This window comes from Cherax quadricarinatus, chromosome 24 (genome assembly GCF_038502225.1).
Source record: "Cherax quadricarinatus isolate ZL_2023a chromosome 24, ASM3850222v1, whole genome shotgun sequence".
NCBI classification, from domain to species: Eukaryota; Metazoa; Arthropoda; class Malacostraca; order Decapoda; family Parastacidae; genus Cherax; species Cherax quadricarinatus.
The window spans coordinates 32,379,076-32,398,122 of NC_091315.1; the positions used below are offsets into that span (position 1 = coordinate 32,379,076).

A 19,047-nucleotide genomic window follows, 5' to 3' on the forward strand; every position below is an offset into this window, starting at 1 on the left:
CACCACCTCTCTTCCTGGAACACTGGTGCTGGAGACATCCTGGAACACCGGTGCTGGAGGCTTCCTGGAATACTGGTGCTGGAGGCTTCCTGGAGCACTGGTGATAGAGGTTTCCTGGAACACTGGTGCTATAGGCTTTCTGGAACACTGGTACAGGAGGCTTCCTGAAACACTGGCGTTGGAGCCTTCCTGGAACGCTGATGCTGGAGGCTTCCTGGAACACCGGTGCTGGAGACTTCCTGGAACACCGGTGCTGGAGGCTTCCTGGTACACTGGTGCTGAAGGTTTACTGGTGCTGGAGGCTTCCTGGAACACTGGTGCTGGAGGCTTCCTGGAACACTGATGCTGGAGGCTTCCTGAAACACTGGTGCAGGAGGCTTCCTGGAACACTGGTGCAGGAGGCTTCCTGAAACACTGGTGCAGGAGGCTTTCTAGAACACTGGTGCAGGAGGCTTCAACAGTAGCAGCAGCAACATCAGAAGCATTAACAGGAGCAACAATAGCAGCATCAGCAGCAACAGCAGCAGCAACAACAACAACAGCAGCAGTAACAGCAGCAGCATCGGAAGCATTAGTAGAAACAACAATAGCAACAGCAGTAACGTCAGAAGCCTTAACAGAAACAACAATAGTAGTAGAAGTAGCAGCAACAACAGCATGAGAAGTATTAACAGGAACATAAATAGCAGCAGCAGCAACAACAGCATGAGAAGTATTAACAGGAACATAAATAGCAGCAGCAGCAACAACAGCATGAGAAGTATTAACAGGAACATAAATAGCAGCAGCAGCAACAACAGCATGAGAAGTATTAACAGGAACATAAATAGCAGCAGCAGCAACAACAGCATGAGAAGTATTAACAGGAACATAAATAGCAGCAGCAGCAACAACAGCATGAGAAGTATTAACAGGAACCAAAATTGCAGCAGCAGCAGAGCAACAGCAACAGCAGCAACAACAACAGCAGCAGCAATAACAGTCATTAAAACACTGAAAGTAAAATTTGCAACAGAAAAGAACAAGATCTTGGGCAAGTTGAAAGAATCGTGCAGACCTGTAATTGTGACCTTGAACTTTGTCACCTCGTCCCTTCATCAAATGTGACCTTGAACTTAACCACATCTTCCTTTCAGAATCTATGACCACTAGCGTGACCTTGATCTTTACCAACTCGTCTCATCATCTGTGACCACTAATGTGACCTGAATCTTTAAGATAAGATTTCGTTCGGATTTTTAACCCCGGAGGGTTAGCCACCCAGGATATTCCAAGAAAGTCAGTGCGTCATCGAGGACTGTCTAACTTATTTCCATTGTGGTCCTCAATCTTGTCCCCCAGGATGCAACCCACACCAGTCGACTAACACCCAGGTACCTACTTTCTGCTAGGTGAACAGGACAACAGGTGCAAGGAAACACGTCGAAATGTTTCCACCCCGCCGGGAATCGTACCCGTGCCCTCCGTGTGTGAAGGGAGAGCTTTGTCAGCCAGACCACGGGGTGGCAAGTGTTTATTTCAGCATGTGTGACACCTAAAGTGACCTTGAACTCTACCCAACCCTTCACCTGGGCATCTGGTATGTCTGGCATTGTGGGAAACAAGGCCAGAGTTATATATATATATATATATATATATATATATATATATATATATATATATATATATATATATATATATATATATATATATATATATATATATATATATATATATATATGTATATATATATATATATATATATATATATATATATATATATATATATATATATATATATATATATATATATGTGCATGCAGGGGATGAGATGAAAAGCTGTAAGTCTTCTCCCTGAAAGCTGGCTGCCTTGGATCAACGTCTAGCGTAAGCTGGACCCCAAGGTATTGGCCAGTGTGGCAAGAATGGTAAATCACTGTGTACCGTGTTCCAAGGTTCGTAGGTTCGAGTCTCCTTCGGCCATAGATCAGTGTTTGTTTATATATACATATATATATATATATATATATATATATATATATATATATATATATATATATATATATATATATATTAAGAATTAAGAGTAAGACGGAGAATAGGATAGCAGATGAGCAAGGAGGCTTTAGGAAAGGTAGGGGGTGTGTGGACCAGGTGTTTACAGTGAAACATATAAGTGAACAGTATTTAGATAAGGCTAAAGAGGTCTTTGTGGCATTTATGGATTTGGAAAAGGCGTATGACAGGGTGGATAGGGGGGCAATGTGGCAGATGTTGCAAGTGTATGGTGTAGGAGGTAGGTTACTGAAAGCAGTGAAGAGTTTTTACGAGGATAGTGAGGCTCAAGTTAGAGTATGTAGGAAAGAGGGAAATTTTTTCCCAGTAAAAGTAGGCCTTAGACAAGGATGTGTGATGTCACCGTGGTTGTTTAATATATTTATAGATGGGGTTGTAAGAGAAGTAAATGCGAGGGTCTTGGCAAGAGGCGTGGAGTTAAAAGATAAAGAATCACACACAAAGTGGGAGTTGTCACAGCTGCTCTTTGCTGATGACACTGTGCTCTTGGGAGATTCTGAAGAGAAGTTGCAGAGATTGGTGGATGAATTTGGTAGGGTGTGCAAAAGAAGAAAATTAAAGGTGAATACAGGAAAGAGTAAGGTTATGAGGATAACAAAAAGATTAGGTGATGAAAGATTGAATATCAGATTGGAGGGAGAGAGTATGGAGGAGGTGAACGTATTCAGATATTTGGGAGTGGACGTGTCAGCGGATGGGTCTATGAAAGATGAGGTGAATCATAGAATTGATGAGGGAAAAAGAGTGAGTGGTGCACTTAGGAGTCTGTGGAGACAAAGAACTTTGTCCTTGGAGGCAAAGAGGGGAATGTATGAGAGTATAGTTTTACCAACGCTCTTATATGGGTGTGAAGCGTGGGTGATGAATGTTGCAGCGAGGAGAAGGCTGGAGGCAGTGGAGATGTCATGTCTGAGGGCAATGTGTGGTGTGAATATAATGCAGAGAATTCGTAGTTTGGAAGTTAGGAGGAGGTGCGGGATTACCAAAACTGTTGTCCAGAGGGCTGAGGAAGGGTTGTTGAGGTGGTTCGGACATGTAGAGAGAATGGAGCGAAACAGAATGACTTCAAGAGTGTATCAGTCTGTAGTGGAAGGAAGGCGGGGTAGGGGTCGGCCTAGGAAGGGTTGGAGGGAGGGGGTAAAGGAGGTTTTGTGTGCGAGGGGCTTGGACTTCCAGCAGGCATGCGTGAGCGTGTTTGATAGGAGTGAATGGAGACAAATGGTTTTTAATACTTGACGTGCTGTTGGAGTGTGAGCAAAGTAACATTTATGAAGGGATTCAGGGAAACCGGCAGGCCGGACTTGAGTTCTGGAGATGGGAAGTACAGTGCCTGCACTCTGAAGGAGGGGTGTTAATGTTGCAGTTTTAAAAACTGTAGTGTAAAGCACCCTTCTGGCAAGACAGTGATGGAGTGAATGATGGTGAAAGTTTTTCTTTTTCGGGCCACCCTGCCTTGGTGGGAATCGGCCGGTGTGATAATAAATAATAATAAATAAATATATATGTGTGTGTGTGTGTGTGTGTGTGTGTGTGTGTGTGTGTGTGAGTGTGTGTGTGTGTGTGTGTGTGTGTGTGTGTGTGTGTGTGTGTGTGTGTGTTAGCTAAGCAGGTGGACACATGACTGGTGGTGGTAGTTACAATGGTGAATGCCTGTTAAGGGGCTTCCAACATTACCTCTTTATCCCTTGAAATAAGTTTCTCGACACTTGACTCACTGCTCCCATTAAATCTGTAAGTGTGGGGTTGCACTCGTATGTTATTTGTTATACTCTAGCAAGCAAATGCAAGGTCATGTGTTTAGGAGCCAAGGACAGACCGGACACTAGTGTACGTAAAGCCAAAATTGCACGTAAACCGTATAAGGGAAGAAGCATATAGATTGTCAAACCTCAGAATAGCATTCTAGAACTTGAATAAAGTCGTTCAGAACCTAATACATGGCATTATGTTAGGAGGACAGTTATTGAGTATGCGGCACCAGAGTGGAGCCCACACCCGCCAAGCATGAACCTAATCATTTTCATTTTAGAGCGTTGCAATGCTGCTCATTAGGCATCATTACTTTAGGTCACTCCACCTTAATTGGTAGATGAGCGTTTTACTTCCGTAATGCCTTAGAGAATATTATACACCACAGTAAGTTTTTTGAATGACTCCTTGTTAAGTACTTCTAAGTGTGCCTTTGTGAAGTTTTATCCATTAAAATACCCTAGTCTAATTCATATATATATATATATATATATATATATATATATATATATATATATATATATATATATATATATATATATATATCAGATTCACTAATATTATCCCAACTATTTATCCCACGGTGCTTTTGGTTGCAGAATCGATAACGTTACATTGCATTCTGAGTGGGGACGAGCATGGGCTCTTCTGTTGCCTCTGTCCACCTTGCAGGAAAAATGTACCTTTGTGTTAGCTGATTGATGTGGATTGCATCCTGGGGAAAAGCATTGAAAGTCCCAATGGAAATAAGCTACTTTGGTTGGCTTTCATGGGTTATCTTGGGGTTAAACGAAGGCAGCCTCCTTCCCCAAGGGTTCTTGTATCTTCCTCATCCAGAACAATAAGCAACCATGACTCCCTTCGTCTTTCTAACTACATAAGATGTCCAACTAACTGAAAAAGCATGTACTTGTGTGTAACCTGGATCTTGCGGGTCATACTCAACAAAAATTCTTAATCTAATGTCTCAGAAATGCCAGTCTTGCGGGAACTCACTCCAGGAAAAATGCCAGTGCGTAAGAAAATTCTAAATATGCTGGAAGTCATATCCCGGGCAAAATGTCAACACGAAAGAAGCGTCAGTCCTCTGGAAGTATTCCAGTACACTGTAGACGAGCAATGCTGTGAATCGAATGACACTGATTGAAAATATTCATCGCTAAACGACGCTCATGAAAAGGAATAATTCATCAGGGAAAGTTATCCATGACTTATTCATATTCACTTCACCTGGTACTACCTGTCACCTGTTTTGAAAGTTTTTTTCCGCTATTCTCAAGGCCCTGGCTGGTATCAGGTCTCCCTGCTGCTTGCCTGGTCAGTCCAGCCTGTTACTTGCTGCGGTCAGCCTGTTGCTTGCTGCGGTCAGCCTGTTGCTTGCTGCGGTCATCCTGTTGCTTGCTGCGGTCAGCCTGTTGCTTGCTGCGGTCAGCCTGTTGATTGCTGCGGTCAGCCTGTTGCTTGCTGCAGTCAGCCTGTTGATTGCTGCTGTTAGCCTGTTGCTTGCTGCGGTCAGCCTGTTGCTTGCTGCGGTCAGCCTGTTGCTTGCTGCGGTCAGCCTGTTGCTGCTGTCAGCCTGTTGCTTGCTGCAGTCAGCCTGTTGCTTGCTGCGGTCAGCCTGTTGCTTGCTGCGGTCAGCCTGCTGCTTGCTGCGGTCAGCCTGTTGCTGCTGTCAGCCTGTTGCTTGCTGCAGTCAGCCTGTTGCTTGCTGCGGTCAGCCTGTTGCTGTTGTCAGCCTGTTGCTTGCTGCAGTCAGCCTGTTGCTTGCTGCGGTCAGCCTGTTGCTTGCTGCGGTCAGCCTGCTGCTTGCTGCGGTCAGCCTGTTGCTAGCTGCGGTCAGCCTGTTGCTTGCTGCGGTCAGCCTGTTGCTTGCTGCGGTCAGCCTGTTGCTTGCTGCGGTCAGCCTGTTGCTTGCTGCGGTCAGCCTGTTGCTTGCTGCTGTCACCCTGCTGCTTGCTGCGGTCAGCCTGTTGCTTGCTGCGGTCAGCCTGTTGCTTGCTGCGGTCACTGTTGCTTGCTGCGGTCAGCCTGTTGCTTGCTTCGGTCAGCCTGTTGCTTGCTGCGGTCAGCCTGTTGCTTGCTGCAGTCAGTCTGTTGCTTGCTGCGGTCAGCCTGTTGCTTGCTGCGGTCAGCCTGTTGCTTGCTGCGGTCAGCCTGTTGCTTGCTGCGGTCAGCCTGTTGCTTGCTGCTGTCACCCTGCTGCTTGCTGCGGTCAGCCTGTTGCTTGCTGCGGTCAGCCTGTTGCTTGCTGCGGTCACTGTTGCTTGCTGCGGTCAGCCTGTTGCTTGCTTCGGTCAGCCTGTTGCTTGCTGCGGTCAGCCTGTTGCTTGCTGCAGTCAGTCTGTTGCTTGCTGCGGTCAGCCTGTTGCTTGCTGCGGTCAGCCTGTTGCTGCGGTCAGTCTGTTGCTTGCTGCGGTCAGCCTGTTGCTTGCTGCGGTCAGTCTGTTGCTTGCTGCGGTCAGCCTGTTGCTTGCTGCGGTCAGCCTGTTGCTTGCTGCTGTCACCCTTCTGCTTGCTGAGGTCAGCTTACCCATGAGATGAGATGAGCTTGACCTAATCTCCGGGTTTAAATCATATAAATCTCCTCTTAGAACTTGCAGTAACTATACTAATGTGTTAGGTAAGACACATATGCAACAGTTAGGTATCTTTATTTCGAAACGTTTCGCCTACACAGTAGGCTTCTTCAGTCGAGTACAGAAAAGTTGATAGAAGCAGAAGAGACTTGAAGACGATGTAATCAGTCCATCACCCTTAAAGTTTTGAGGTGGTCAGTCCCTCAGTCTGGAGAAGAGCATTGTTCCATAGTATAAAATAAAGATACCTAACTGTTGCATATGTGTCTTACCTAACAACCTGTCGGTATTTTATACCATTTTAATGTTCAACTATACTAATGTTATTCTCAGCGTAACATCCACAGGACGGCTGCTGGACACTATTCTTTTTCGATTTTAATCTGAATTTCAATTTTTTTCAACTTTCTTCAAAATTTTCTTTGTTTTTTTTATTAGTACAATGATCTGTTATTTTATTATCCACTGGTATTTAATATCTGTTGTTAACGCCATGACGTTCATGTTCCCGTTAACAGTGACGTCATTTAATGACTAAACAAGATAGAGGTGTCACGGTCCTTGTGCCTTACCTGTATACCACAACCCCAGCCTCCTCTACCACAACCCCAGCCTCTACCACAACCCCAGCCTCCTCTACCATAACCCCAGCCTCCTCTACCATAATCTCAGCCTCCTCTACCATAACCCCAGCCTCCTCTACCACAACCCAAGCATTCTTTTCCACAACCCCAGCCTCCTCTACCACAACCCCAGCCTCCTCTACCATAACCCCAGCCTCCTCTACCATAACCCCAGCCTCCTCTACCACAACCCAAGCATTCTTTTCCACAACCCCAGCCTCCTCTACCACAACCCCAGCCTCCTCTACCATAACCCCAGCCTCCTCTACCACAACCCAAGCATTCTTTTCCACAACCCCAGCCTCCTCTACCACAACCCCAGCCTCCTCTACCACAACCCAAGCCTTCTCTTCCACAACCCCAGCCTCCTCTACCATAACCTCAGCCTCCCCTACCACAACCCCAGCCTCCTCAACCACAACCCAAGCCTTCTCTTCCACAACCCCAGCCTCCTCTACCATAACCCCAGCCTCCTCTACCATAACCCCAGCCTCCTCTACCACAACCCCAGCCTCCTCTACCATAACCCCAGCCTCCTCTACCACAACCCAAGCATTCTTTTCCACAACCCCAGCCTCCTCTACCACAACCCCAGCCTCCTCTACCACAACCCAAGCCTTCTCTTCCACAACCCCAGCCTCCTCTACCATAACCTCAGCCTCCCCTACCACAACCCCAGCCTCCTCAACCACAACCCAAGCATTCTTTTCCACAACCCCAGCCTCCTCTACCACAACCCCAGCCTCCTCTACCATAACCCCAGCCTCCTCTACCACAACCCCAGCCTCCTCTACCACAACCCCAGCCTCCTCTACCACAACCCCAGCCTCCTCTACCACAACCCCAGCCTCCTCTACCACAACCCCAGCCTCCTCTACCACAACCCCAGCCTCCTCTACCACAACCCCAGCCTCCTCTACCACAACCCCAGCCTCCTCTATCACAACCCCAGCCTCCTCTACCATAATCTCAGCCTCCTCTACCACAACCCAAGCCTTCTCTTCCACAACCCCAGGGTCCTCTACCATAACCCCAGCCTCCTCTACCACAACCCCAGCCTCCTCTACCACAACCCCAGCCTCCTCTACCACAACTCCAGCCTCCTCTACCACAACCCCAGCCTCCTCTACCACAACCCCAGCCTCCTCTACCACAGCCCCAGCCTCCTCTACCACAGCCCCAGCCTTCTCTTCCACAGCCCCAGCCTCCTCTACCACAACCCCAGCCTCCTCTACCACAACCCCAGCCTTCTCTTCCACAACCCCAGCCTTCTCTTCCACAGCCCCAGCCTCCTCTACCACAACCCCAGCATTCTCTATTACAACCCCAGTCTTCTGTAGCACAACCCCAGCCTTCTCTACCACAACCCCAGTCTTCTCTTCCATAACCCCAGCATTCTCTACTACAACCCATCCTTCTCTACCACAACCCCATCCTTCTCTACCACAACCCCAGTCTTCTCTTCCACAACCCCAGCCTTCTCTACCACAACCCAGCCTTCTCTACCACAACCCCAGCCTTCTCTACCACAACCCCAGCCTTCTCTACCACAACCCCATCCTTCTCTACCACAACCCCAGCCTTCTCTTCTACAACCCCAGCCTTCTCTACCACAACCTCAGCCTTCTCTTCCACAACCCCAGCATTCTCTACCACAACCCCAGCCTTCTCTATCACAACCCCAGCCTTCTCTTCCACAATCCCAGCCTTCTCTACCACAACCCCAGCCTTCTCTACCACAACCCCAGCCTTCTCTACCACACCCCAATCCTCTCCACCACAACCCCAGCCTTCTCTACCACAACCCCAGCCTTCTCTACCACAACCCCAGCCTTCTCTACCACAACCCCAGCCTTCTCTACCACAACCCCAGCCTTCTCTACCACAACCCCAGCCTCTTCTATCACAACCAACACTTCAATCCGTTAGATAGAACAGAAGAACAGAATATATTGAGGAGAGAAATCAGATGAGCCAAGTGTTGTCAGGGTCAGGTCTAGTGTTGTCAGGGTCAGGTCTAGTGTTGCCAGGGTCAGGTCTAGTGCTGTCAGGGTCAGGTCTAGTGTTGCCAGGGTCAGGCTTAGTGTTGTCAGGGTCAGGTCTAATGTTGTCAGGGCCAGGTCTATTGTTGTCAGGGTCAGGTCAAGTGTTGTCAGGGGTCAGGTTTAGTGTTGACAGTTGTTAACGAGGTTCATCCCCCTGGGGGAGCTAATTAACGAGGCTCACCCCCTTGGGAGAGGTAAATAACGAACTTTTTTTCAACTTAGTTCACAAATTAACGAACTTTTCTCTTTACGAAAGTAATGGTTAACGAGCTGCGTTTCGCCTTACAGTGGTGACTAACGAGCATTGTTGCACCTCAGAGAACAATAATTAACGAACACAACCATTTCCTTAGTGGGTCTCAGAAACCAGTTTAGGGGAGGCCAGGGTTCCTGAGAACCAGCTTGCGAAACCCTGACACAGAACACCAGTGAGCACCACTAGTGGTGTTCTAGAACCTCAGTGAGCACGACCAGTGGTGTTCTAGAACCTCAGTGAGCACCACCAGTGGTGCTCTGGAACCTCAGTGAGCACCACCAGTGGTGTTCTAGAACCTCAGTAAGCACCACCAGTGGTCTAGAACCTCAGTGAGCACCAGCAGTGGTGCTCTGGAGCCTCAGCGATCACCAGTGGTGTTCTAGAACCTCAGTGAGCATCACCAGTGGTGTTCTAGAACCTCAGCGAGCACCACCAGTGGTGTTCTAGAACCTTATGAAGTTCTTGATTAGAGGGAAGGACTTGTACACGTTATACGGCACCTGGGGTTTGATCCGAGGAAGAGAAAGGTAGCTCCTGTTCCTTGGATTAAGAGCCCATGACCAGCATAAACGCATACCATTGATAGTGGACGCATCTGTGACCTTCACACAGCACCTTAACACCGTGTAGATCATCTTGACCCCGGTAGGTCACCTTGACACCGTGTAGGTCACCTTGACACCGTGTAGGTTACCTTGACCCCGGTAGGTCACCTTGACACCGTGTAGGTCACTTTGACACCGTGTAGGTCACCTTGACCCCGGTAGGTCACCTTGACACCGTGTAGGTCACTTTGACACCGTGTAGGTTACCTTGACCCCGGTAGGTCACCTTGACACCGTGTAGGTCACTTTGACACCGTGTAGGTCACCTTGACCCCGGTAGGTCACTTTGACACCGTGTAGGTCACCTTGACCCCGGTAGGTCACTTTGACACCGTGTAGGTCACCTTGACCCCGGTAGGTCACTTTGACACCGTGTAGGTCACCTTGACACCGTGTAGGTCACCTTGACACCGTGTAGGTCACCTTGACACCGTGTAGGTCACCTTGACACCGTGTAGGTCACCTTGACACCGTGTAGGTCACCTTGACACCGTGTAGGTCACCTTGACACCGTGTAGGTCACCTTGACACCGTGTAGGTCACCTTGACACCGTGTAGGTCACCTTGACACCGTGTAGGTCACCTTGACACCGTGTAGGTCACCTTGACACCGTGTAGGTCACTCATAACTCTCAACAACAAAAATTTATTATACATCACAATACTCACGCTAAAAACATATGCCACACACACACACACACACACACACACGCACACACACACACACACACGGGGCCAGGAGCTATGAATCGACCCCTGCAACCACAAATAGGTGAGTACACAGGTATGCTACAGCTCACGGAGCAGGGAGGGAGTGACCTAGTAGCGACCAGTGAAGAGGCTGGGCCAGGAACTATGACTCGACCCTTGCAACCACAACTAGGTGAGTACAGTTATGTAAGTACACACACAAGAGCTTCTTGACAAAGATCAGAGTGAAACTGAGTGAAAATTAATTTCTACGAACTGTAACTTGAGACACGTTGTTTATATGTAAGAGTGAGAGGCGACCCGTAAAGAGAAGTCTTCGGAAATGCCTTGAAAAAGCCTGGAATTGTATATTGTTAAGGGGTTAACTTCCTTCCTACTGTGCGATTCACGGTACTGAGGGTCATGTGCGGTATGTCTTACTTCACCGCTCTGTCTGACTCACATTCACGTCAGGTTTGTTACTGAACAATCAATTAGATGCCCTGGTTTTTATAACTTTCCGACGAGGTTGAGGGAGTTTTCCGGAGGTTGAGAGGAAGGTGAATGGTGTGTGTGTGTGTGTGTGTGTGTGTGTGTGTGTACTCACCTATTTGTACTCACCTATTTGTGGTTGCAGGGGTCGAGTCATAGCTCCTGGCCCCGCCTCTTCACTGATTGCTACTAGGTCCTCTCTCTCCCTGCTCCATGAGCTTTATCATACCTCGCCTTAAAACTATGTATGGTTCCCGCCTCCACTACTTCACTTTCTAGACTATTCCACGACTTGACTACTCTATGACTGTGTGTGTGTGTGTGTGTGTGTGTGTGTGTGTGTGTGTGTGCTGGTGTGTGTGTGCTGTGTGTGTGTGTGTGTGTGTGTGTGTGTGTGTGTGTGTGTGTGTGCTGGTGTGTGTGTGTGTGTGTGTGTGTGTGTGTGTGTGTGTGTGTGTGCTGGTGTGTGTGTGCTGGTGTGTGTGTGTGTGTGTGTGTGTGTGTGTGTGTGTGTGTGTGCTGGTGTGTGTGTGTGTGTGTGTGTGTGTGTGTGTGTGTGTGTGTGTGTGTGTGTGTGTGTGTGTGTGTGTGTGTGTGTGTGCTGGTGTGTGTGTGTGTGTGTGTGCTGGGGTGTGTGTGCTGGTATGTGTATGATGGTGTGTGTGTGTGTGTGTGTGTGTGTGTGTGTGTGTGTGTGTGTGTGTGTGTGTGTGTGTGTGTGTGTGTGTGTGTGTGTGTGTGTGTGTGTGCTGGTGTGTGTGTGTGTGTGTGTGTGTGTGTGTGTGTGTGTGTGTGTGTGTGTGTGTGTGTGTGTGTGTGTGTGTGTGTGTGTGTGTGTGTGTGTGTGCTGGGGTGTGTGTGCTGGTATGTGTGTGATGGTGTGTGTGTATGTGTGTGTGTGTGCTGGTGTGTGTGTGTGTGTGTGTGTGTGCTGGGGTGTGTGTGTGCTGGTATGTGTGTGATGGTGTGTGTGTGTGGAGGTGAGTCTGGCCTGCGGTGCCAACGGGTTTTCCAGCAGTATAATAGCACCTCCCTAGGCGTCTGCATCTCGACCAGACTCAGCTCAGGTTTTGCTTATGACTGCATGTTATCTTTCGTGTTGTGCCCTTGACATTTAGGATTTTCTTTGCATTATTCGTTCTGGTACACGAAGGTAAACACAGAAACACTGATACAGAAGAAAAAATGGCAATGATGACATAAATGCACAGGACACAACAGACAAATATACATACACAGGACAGTATCGGCACACAGGTACGCGTAACGTGTATGGATCCTATTATCTTAATACTGCTCAACAAGCAACACACTAGTGGCAAGCAGATATTTGAGCAGTAGTGAAGTTAATGAACAACTTCCATTCATAAATTAAGACTGGGGAGGCAAGTCCTGCTTTGCATTCTCGCACAACCTTCCTCACCAGGGGCCAGCCCTCGCCATATTTTCTCTCTTTACGGGCAACTACAGAGATTTTTCGCATCCTGTTCATCCCGGGCATCCAGTAGAAATTCCCACTGAACGTCATTATTGTCGCACACATTCGCCTCTCTGCTTCCACGTCATGGATACTTTTGCTGCTGACGATAATCATAAGAAGCAAAGGGAATTATGTAAATGCAATTGGTTATACATCTAATTGCATTTGTGTACTTACTGACTTTATGTTATACATCAGAAATAGCGTCTTGAGGAACTGTTCCTTTGATACGTGTAAGTGAGAGTTCTATATAGAATATCTATTAACCAGGACATTATAGACAACAGAGAATGTTAAACATAATGTTTATTAATTATGAGCAAAGTGGTGCTGACACCTTGGTGGTGCTGATGCCTTGGTGCTGACACCTTGGTGCTGCTGACGTCTTGGTGCTGACACCTATTAATAGGATTATAAATTCTAATAAAAAATAAAATATAAATAAATATTACATTGTACACTCCTAATCATGACAAATCACAAAACACTACTTGACACTTCTATTGACTGAGCAGAGACAGTTATTGACAGCAAGATAGGACACCAGACCAAAAGTTACGTGATGGTGGTATCGACAGTGGGAGGTGAGGTTGTCGTGTCGGCTCCCGAGTCAATGCTGAACGGTGTTGCCAGCCGCTGGAATCCTTACCCGCTTTACATTATTGCTAGCTTAAGAAACGGTCCCTACAAATTAGATTTATTAAGAAACTTAAAATTATTTGCTTAAAAAAATATAATTTTCATAATTTGCCTCTCTTATTATATAATAAATTTTTGTACAATTTTATTTATATGGTTAGTGAGCCTTCATTACCCCGGAAATTTTCATTTTTATAGTAATGCACTTCTTGCCGAATAGGGCAAGTGATAATTTGTGCATGCAAAAATTTCGCAAATATCATTCTGAATCTAACGAAAAAAATATTTCACTGTGTGTTTTTTTATTAAATTCTTGTAAACTTATATAAAATATATTTAGTTGGAGTGGCCTAAATTGCACTTGTTATAATAAGATTAGGTAATTTTTATATTAACATAAATGAAAAAATACATACATCTTTAAATGTATAAGAGAAAATTTTAGAAAGGACTTAATTTTAAATGAGGTCTTGCTAATTGACCAGTTTTACCTATGTTAAATGTTAGTAACATCAATCATCAACACACCAGTGTCAGCAACATCAAACACACCAGTGTTAGTAACATCAATCATCAACACACCAGTGTCAGCAACATCAAACACACCAGTGTTAGTAACATCAATCATCAACACACCAGTGTTAGCAACATCAAACACACCAGTGTTAGTAACATCAATCATCAACACACCAGTGTCAGCAACATCAAACACACCAGTGTTAGTAACATCAATCATCAACACACCAGTGTTAGCAACATCAAACACACCAGTGTTAGTAACATCAATCATCAACACACCAGTGTCAGCAACATCAAACACACCAGTGTTAGTAACATCAATCATCAACACACCAGTGTCAGCAACATCAAACACACCAGTGTTAGTAACATCAGTCATCAACACACCAGTGTCAGCAACATCAAACACACCAGTGCTAGTAACATCAATCATCAACACACCAGTGTTAGCAACATCAAACACACCAGTGTTAGTAACATCAATCATCAACACACCAGTGTCAGCAACATCAAACACACCAGTGTTAGTAACATCAATCATCAACACACCAGTGTTAGCAACATCAAACACACCAGTGTTAGTAACATCAAACACACCAGTGTTAGTAACATCAATCATCAACACACCAGTGTTAGCAACATCAAACACACCAGTGTTAGCAACATCAAACACACCAGTGTTAGTAACATCAAACACACCAGTGTCAGCAACATCAAACACACCAGTGTTAGTAACATCAATCATCAACACACCAGTGTCAGCAACATCAAACACACCAGTGTTAGTAACATCAAACACACCAGTGTTAGCAACATCAAACACACCAGTGTTAGCAACATCAAACACACCAGTGTTAGCAACATCAAACACACCAGTGTCAGCAACATCAAACACACCAGTGTTAGTAACATCAATCATCAACACACCAGTGTCAGCAACATCAAACACACCAGTGTTAGTAACATCAATCATCAACACACCAGTGTTAGCAACATCAAACACACCAGTGTTAGTAACATCAATCATCAACACACCAGTGTCAGCAACATCAAACACACCAGTGTTAGTAACATCAATCATCAACACACCAGTGTTAGCAACATCAAACACACCAGTGTTAGTAACATCAATCATCAACACACCAGTGTCAGCAACATCAAACACACCAGTGTTAGTAACATCAATCATCAACACACCAGTGTTAGCAACATCAAACACACCAGTGTTAGTAACATCAATCATCAACACACCAGTGTCAGCAACATCAAACACACCAGTGTTAGTAACATCAATCATCAACACACCAGTGTTAGCAACATCAAACACACCAGTGTTAGTAACATCAAACACACCAGTGTTAGTAACATCAATCATCAACACACCAGTGTTAGCAACATCAAACACACCAGTGTTAGCAACATCAAACACACCAGTGTTAGTAACATCAAACACACCAGTGTCAGCAACATCAAACACACCAGTGTTAGTAACATCAATCATCAACACACCAGTGTCAACAACATCAAACACACCAGTGTTAGTAACATCAAACACACCAGTGTTAGCAACATCAAACACACCAGTGTTAGCAACATCAAACACACCAGTGTTAGCAACATCAAACACACCAGTGTCAGCAACATCAAACACACCAGTGTTAGTAACATCAATCATCAACACACCAGTGTCAGCAACATCAAACACACCAGTGTTAGTAACATCAATCATCAACACACCAGTGTCAGCAACATCAAACACACCAGTGTTAGTAACATCAATCATCAACACACCAGTGTTAGCTGGTTGAAGGGCCTAAAACCAACTGGTATGTACACAGACAGGGCTTTAGATGATCAGTGTTTCGCTCTCAGAAGAGCTTTCTCAGATCACCAGAAAGCTTTGCTAAGAGGTGGGGAAATGGTTGAAAGCAAAGCTTAACCTAAGAGACAAGCTTAATTGATATAAAGCTTCAGCTAGATATTAGTGTCTTTCCCTACTTCCTAACTTCTCATGGTTCCTTACTTTTCATAGCTCCTAACTTTTCATAGATCCTAACTTTTCACAGTTCCTAACTTTTCATAATTCATAACTTTTGATAGTACCTAACTCTTCATAATTCCTACAAAACTCTTCATAATTCCTACAAAACTCTTAATAATTCCCTACTCTTCATAAATCCTAACTCTTCATAATTCCCAACTTTTCATAATTCATTATTCATACAAGTCATAATGACTCATACAAGTGAGGGTACTCACGCTTCGGTCTTCTTGCCGTCTCGAGGATATGCCAGACGTACAGGAGAGACCTCGTATTCACGCTCCTCATAGTGCCGGGAGCTGCCGTGGAGGCCGTTCTTGGCCCTATGGTTGTCGAAGTTTGAAGAGCCAGTGTCAGGTGCGGCACCTACTGCCAGGGCCACCACTACAACCAGCCACCACACAAACATGTTGCCAACGTGTCTCATACACGTCATAACTGTTCAGAGTTTTTTGTTCGTTGTCACCGAAACACCATAATGTTGCTGAGAGACGATATTGGGAGTGGTTGTGCGTGCGGCGCCACAATGACACTGTGTGTCATTGGCCAGGTACAGTTTGGAAGTCACCAAAATCTGAAAGAGAAAGAGAGAAGTTACAGATTTGCTTCGTGTACAGGATTTTTTTTTTTAGCATCTTAAAACGGTAAAGGCAAGTGAACGCTAGTGGAAATGATGGTGTCTATGGTTAATCTTTGTGTTATCAAACGTTAATGGGAGGAATGAAAATAGAGTTAATCCGTTCTGTCAGAGGTATATGGATTTAGTCAGACAGTTTTCTTACCATAAATATGGATGGGAATGATGTAAACGCTAAGGAGTACCTAGCGTACCTACCTGGTAACGAAGAATGGGAGCATTAGACACGCAAAAATATACAGTAACATGAAATGATTGCATGAGACTTCGTGGCATGAAGTGTAACACTTGTGTTACACAAATAACCCGCACATAAAAGAGAGAAGCTTACGACGACGTTTCGGTCCGAATTGGACCATTGACAAAGTCACACAGTGTGACTTTGTCAGTGGTCCAAGTCGGACCGAAACGTCGTCGTAAGCTTCTCTCTTTTATGTGCGGGTTATTTGTGTATCGTTCCAGTCACGGTATTGTGCCTTTTTTGTTATTTAACACTTGTGTGTTACGTTTTGTTATGCATATATAAAACACTTGAATAGACGTCCCTCTGAAGACGTAAGCGAAAACATAAATAATTCAGCTTAAAACTGGTTGGCCAAGCACTTTGCAAACACAGAGTTCAACTAGATACACAATAGGTGCTGAATAGTTACAATGTTATTCTTGACTACAGTGTTGTGTCTCTGCGGCATCCACCTACCCTAGTTCACCAACCACCTCAGGACCACCGATTAACTATGGATGCTGGAAGAGCATTAGTACTGGTAGTGTAAACAGCAGCTGTGTGACTCTCAGTGTTTATGTGCTGAGAATTTGTTTTAAAGGGCACGTAAGTTCCCCCGTCTTCTAATAATATCTTCATTTTTCCACTATAATCTACCTTGTCCAGAATTATTATCGCATTTGCTTTGTTTCTTTCGTAAGGTGAAGTCCAGGATCTTTCCTTAATTCATGGTATAACTTGGCAAATCTTTGAGGACAGTTGTCAAGAAGACACTGGGCGGGCACCGAAAGTCAGTACCTGACCAGCCGGACTGTGGTTCGTACGTCGGGTTGCGTGCGACCAGCAGAAACAGCCTGGTTGATCAGGCCCTGATCCACCTTGAGGCCTGGTCACAGACCGGGCCCCGGGAGCGTTGACCCCCGACACCCTCTCCAGGTATACTCCAGGATTCAGAACCTCAAAATAAATTATTGGTTTACACAGAACCCCTGGTTAAGGTTGCCTGCTGGTACGTTGTACTGAATGAACGTATCAGGGCCAGGCTGGTGTCCAGCACACACCAACAACACAAAAGGTCAGTGTGTTGCACTTTCAACAAGCGTGTTGCCTACTGGTGGCATCTACTGCTTGAATTGACAATGACATACACACACACACACATACACACGCTAGTTTTAACAAAACACACGGTCTATGAAATAATCTTTGCTTTCTTAAGTTCACCCATGCATGCGGATCAAAATTTCCCCACATTCGAAATTCCAACTGAGCGACTTTTTAGACCATCATTAGACAGTTATTACGCCGCGAGTGGTACATAACAGTTTGTAATGTAGTGATTCCATTTTGTACTCGCTGGTTACATGTGAACACTCATCTTTGTATTACTGCCAAATTTACGTTTCTCAAAAGCAACATATCTTCAGCTGTTGGTCATCGGTGTATTAAAGAGGCGGCAACAGCAGCGTTAAAAAGTATTCTTTACTAGCGAGTGTCGTTCTTGTCTACGTTGTCGTCCTTGTTGTTGTCGTCTTTGTTTATGTTGTCGTCCTTCTCTACGTTGTCGTCCTTGAAGCTGTCGTCCTTGTTTACGTTGTCGTCCTCGTCTCGTTGTTGGCTCATTTAAAAGAGGGTAGAATTACCGACAGAATGCTTGGTAAATGGACACAGATGCAACTAATGTGACATTTTATTGTGGCAACGTTTCACTCTCTATAAACTTTGTCAAAGCTTGACGAAGCTCTCGGAGAACGAAACGTTCACTATAAGGAAGAACATTTTTAGCCCTCACAGCAGTTCGAATATTTCCACCCACTGAGCATGACGTAGAAATCTACCATTTGTTATTCTAGCCTAGGTAGAGCTAGGTTAAGCTAGATTAGCTTAACGCAAAGTTAATTTATGTTTATTTTGAGTTAACCAACAATGAAGGTTGGCATATGTCTGGCAGGGCGACACTTGTTGTCGCCTTCAGAACGCTAATATCCTCACGAACGATATTTAAACCTGGAGGATGGGGTGTCAGTTTCTAGACCCCTTGACGTGCCTCTTTTGACTGCCGTCCACAGGATAGGCATCAGATGCTGCAACGCAATCAGGATTTCGTTCTTGAAGGGGAGGGGCTAAAACCAGTATATCAGTATGTATAAGCAATACATTTCTGTGAAAATTAGCCATTAACTGAGAACTAATACTTGCGTCTGTGGGGCGTCAGGTGGGCGTCACCCACCAACATCCCTGTGACTGCGCCATTAATAGGACGCATAATACTACTATCAGTGATTGCCTATACAGAAAGAACAAAAATGCACAATATCGCTTCTCTCCTATTTACGGGTTATTTGTGTAGTACCTATATACGCTGTGACAGAAAACTCGCAACATCATTCAGTGTCAGTGATTCACGCGATCATCTC

General features: G+C 45.4%; 1 protein-coding gene across 1 annotated transcript in view; it reads right to left on the reverse strand.

Annotated features, from left to right (window-relative positions):
* LOC128690895 (CD109 antigen) overlaps positions 1-19,047 on the reverse strand; it is a 326,701-nt gene that overhangs the window by 198,218 nt on the left and 109,436 nt on the right. The window contains exon 2 of the mRNA XM_053779656.2: positions 15,989-16,344. Coding sequence (XP_053635631.1) covers positions 15,989-16,206 — 218 coding nt within the window. The 5' untranslated portion in view covers positions 16,207-16,344. The remainder of the gene's footprint in view (positions 1-15,988; positions 16,345-19,047) is intronic.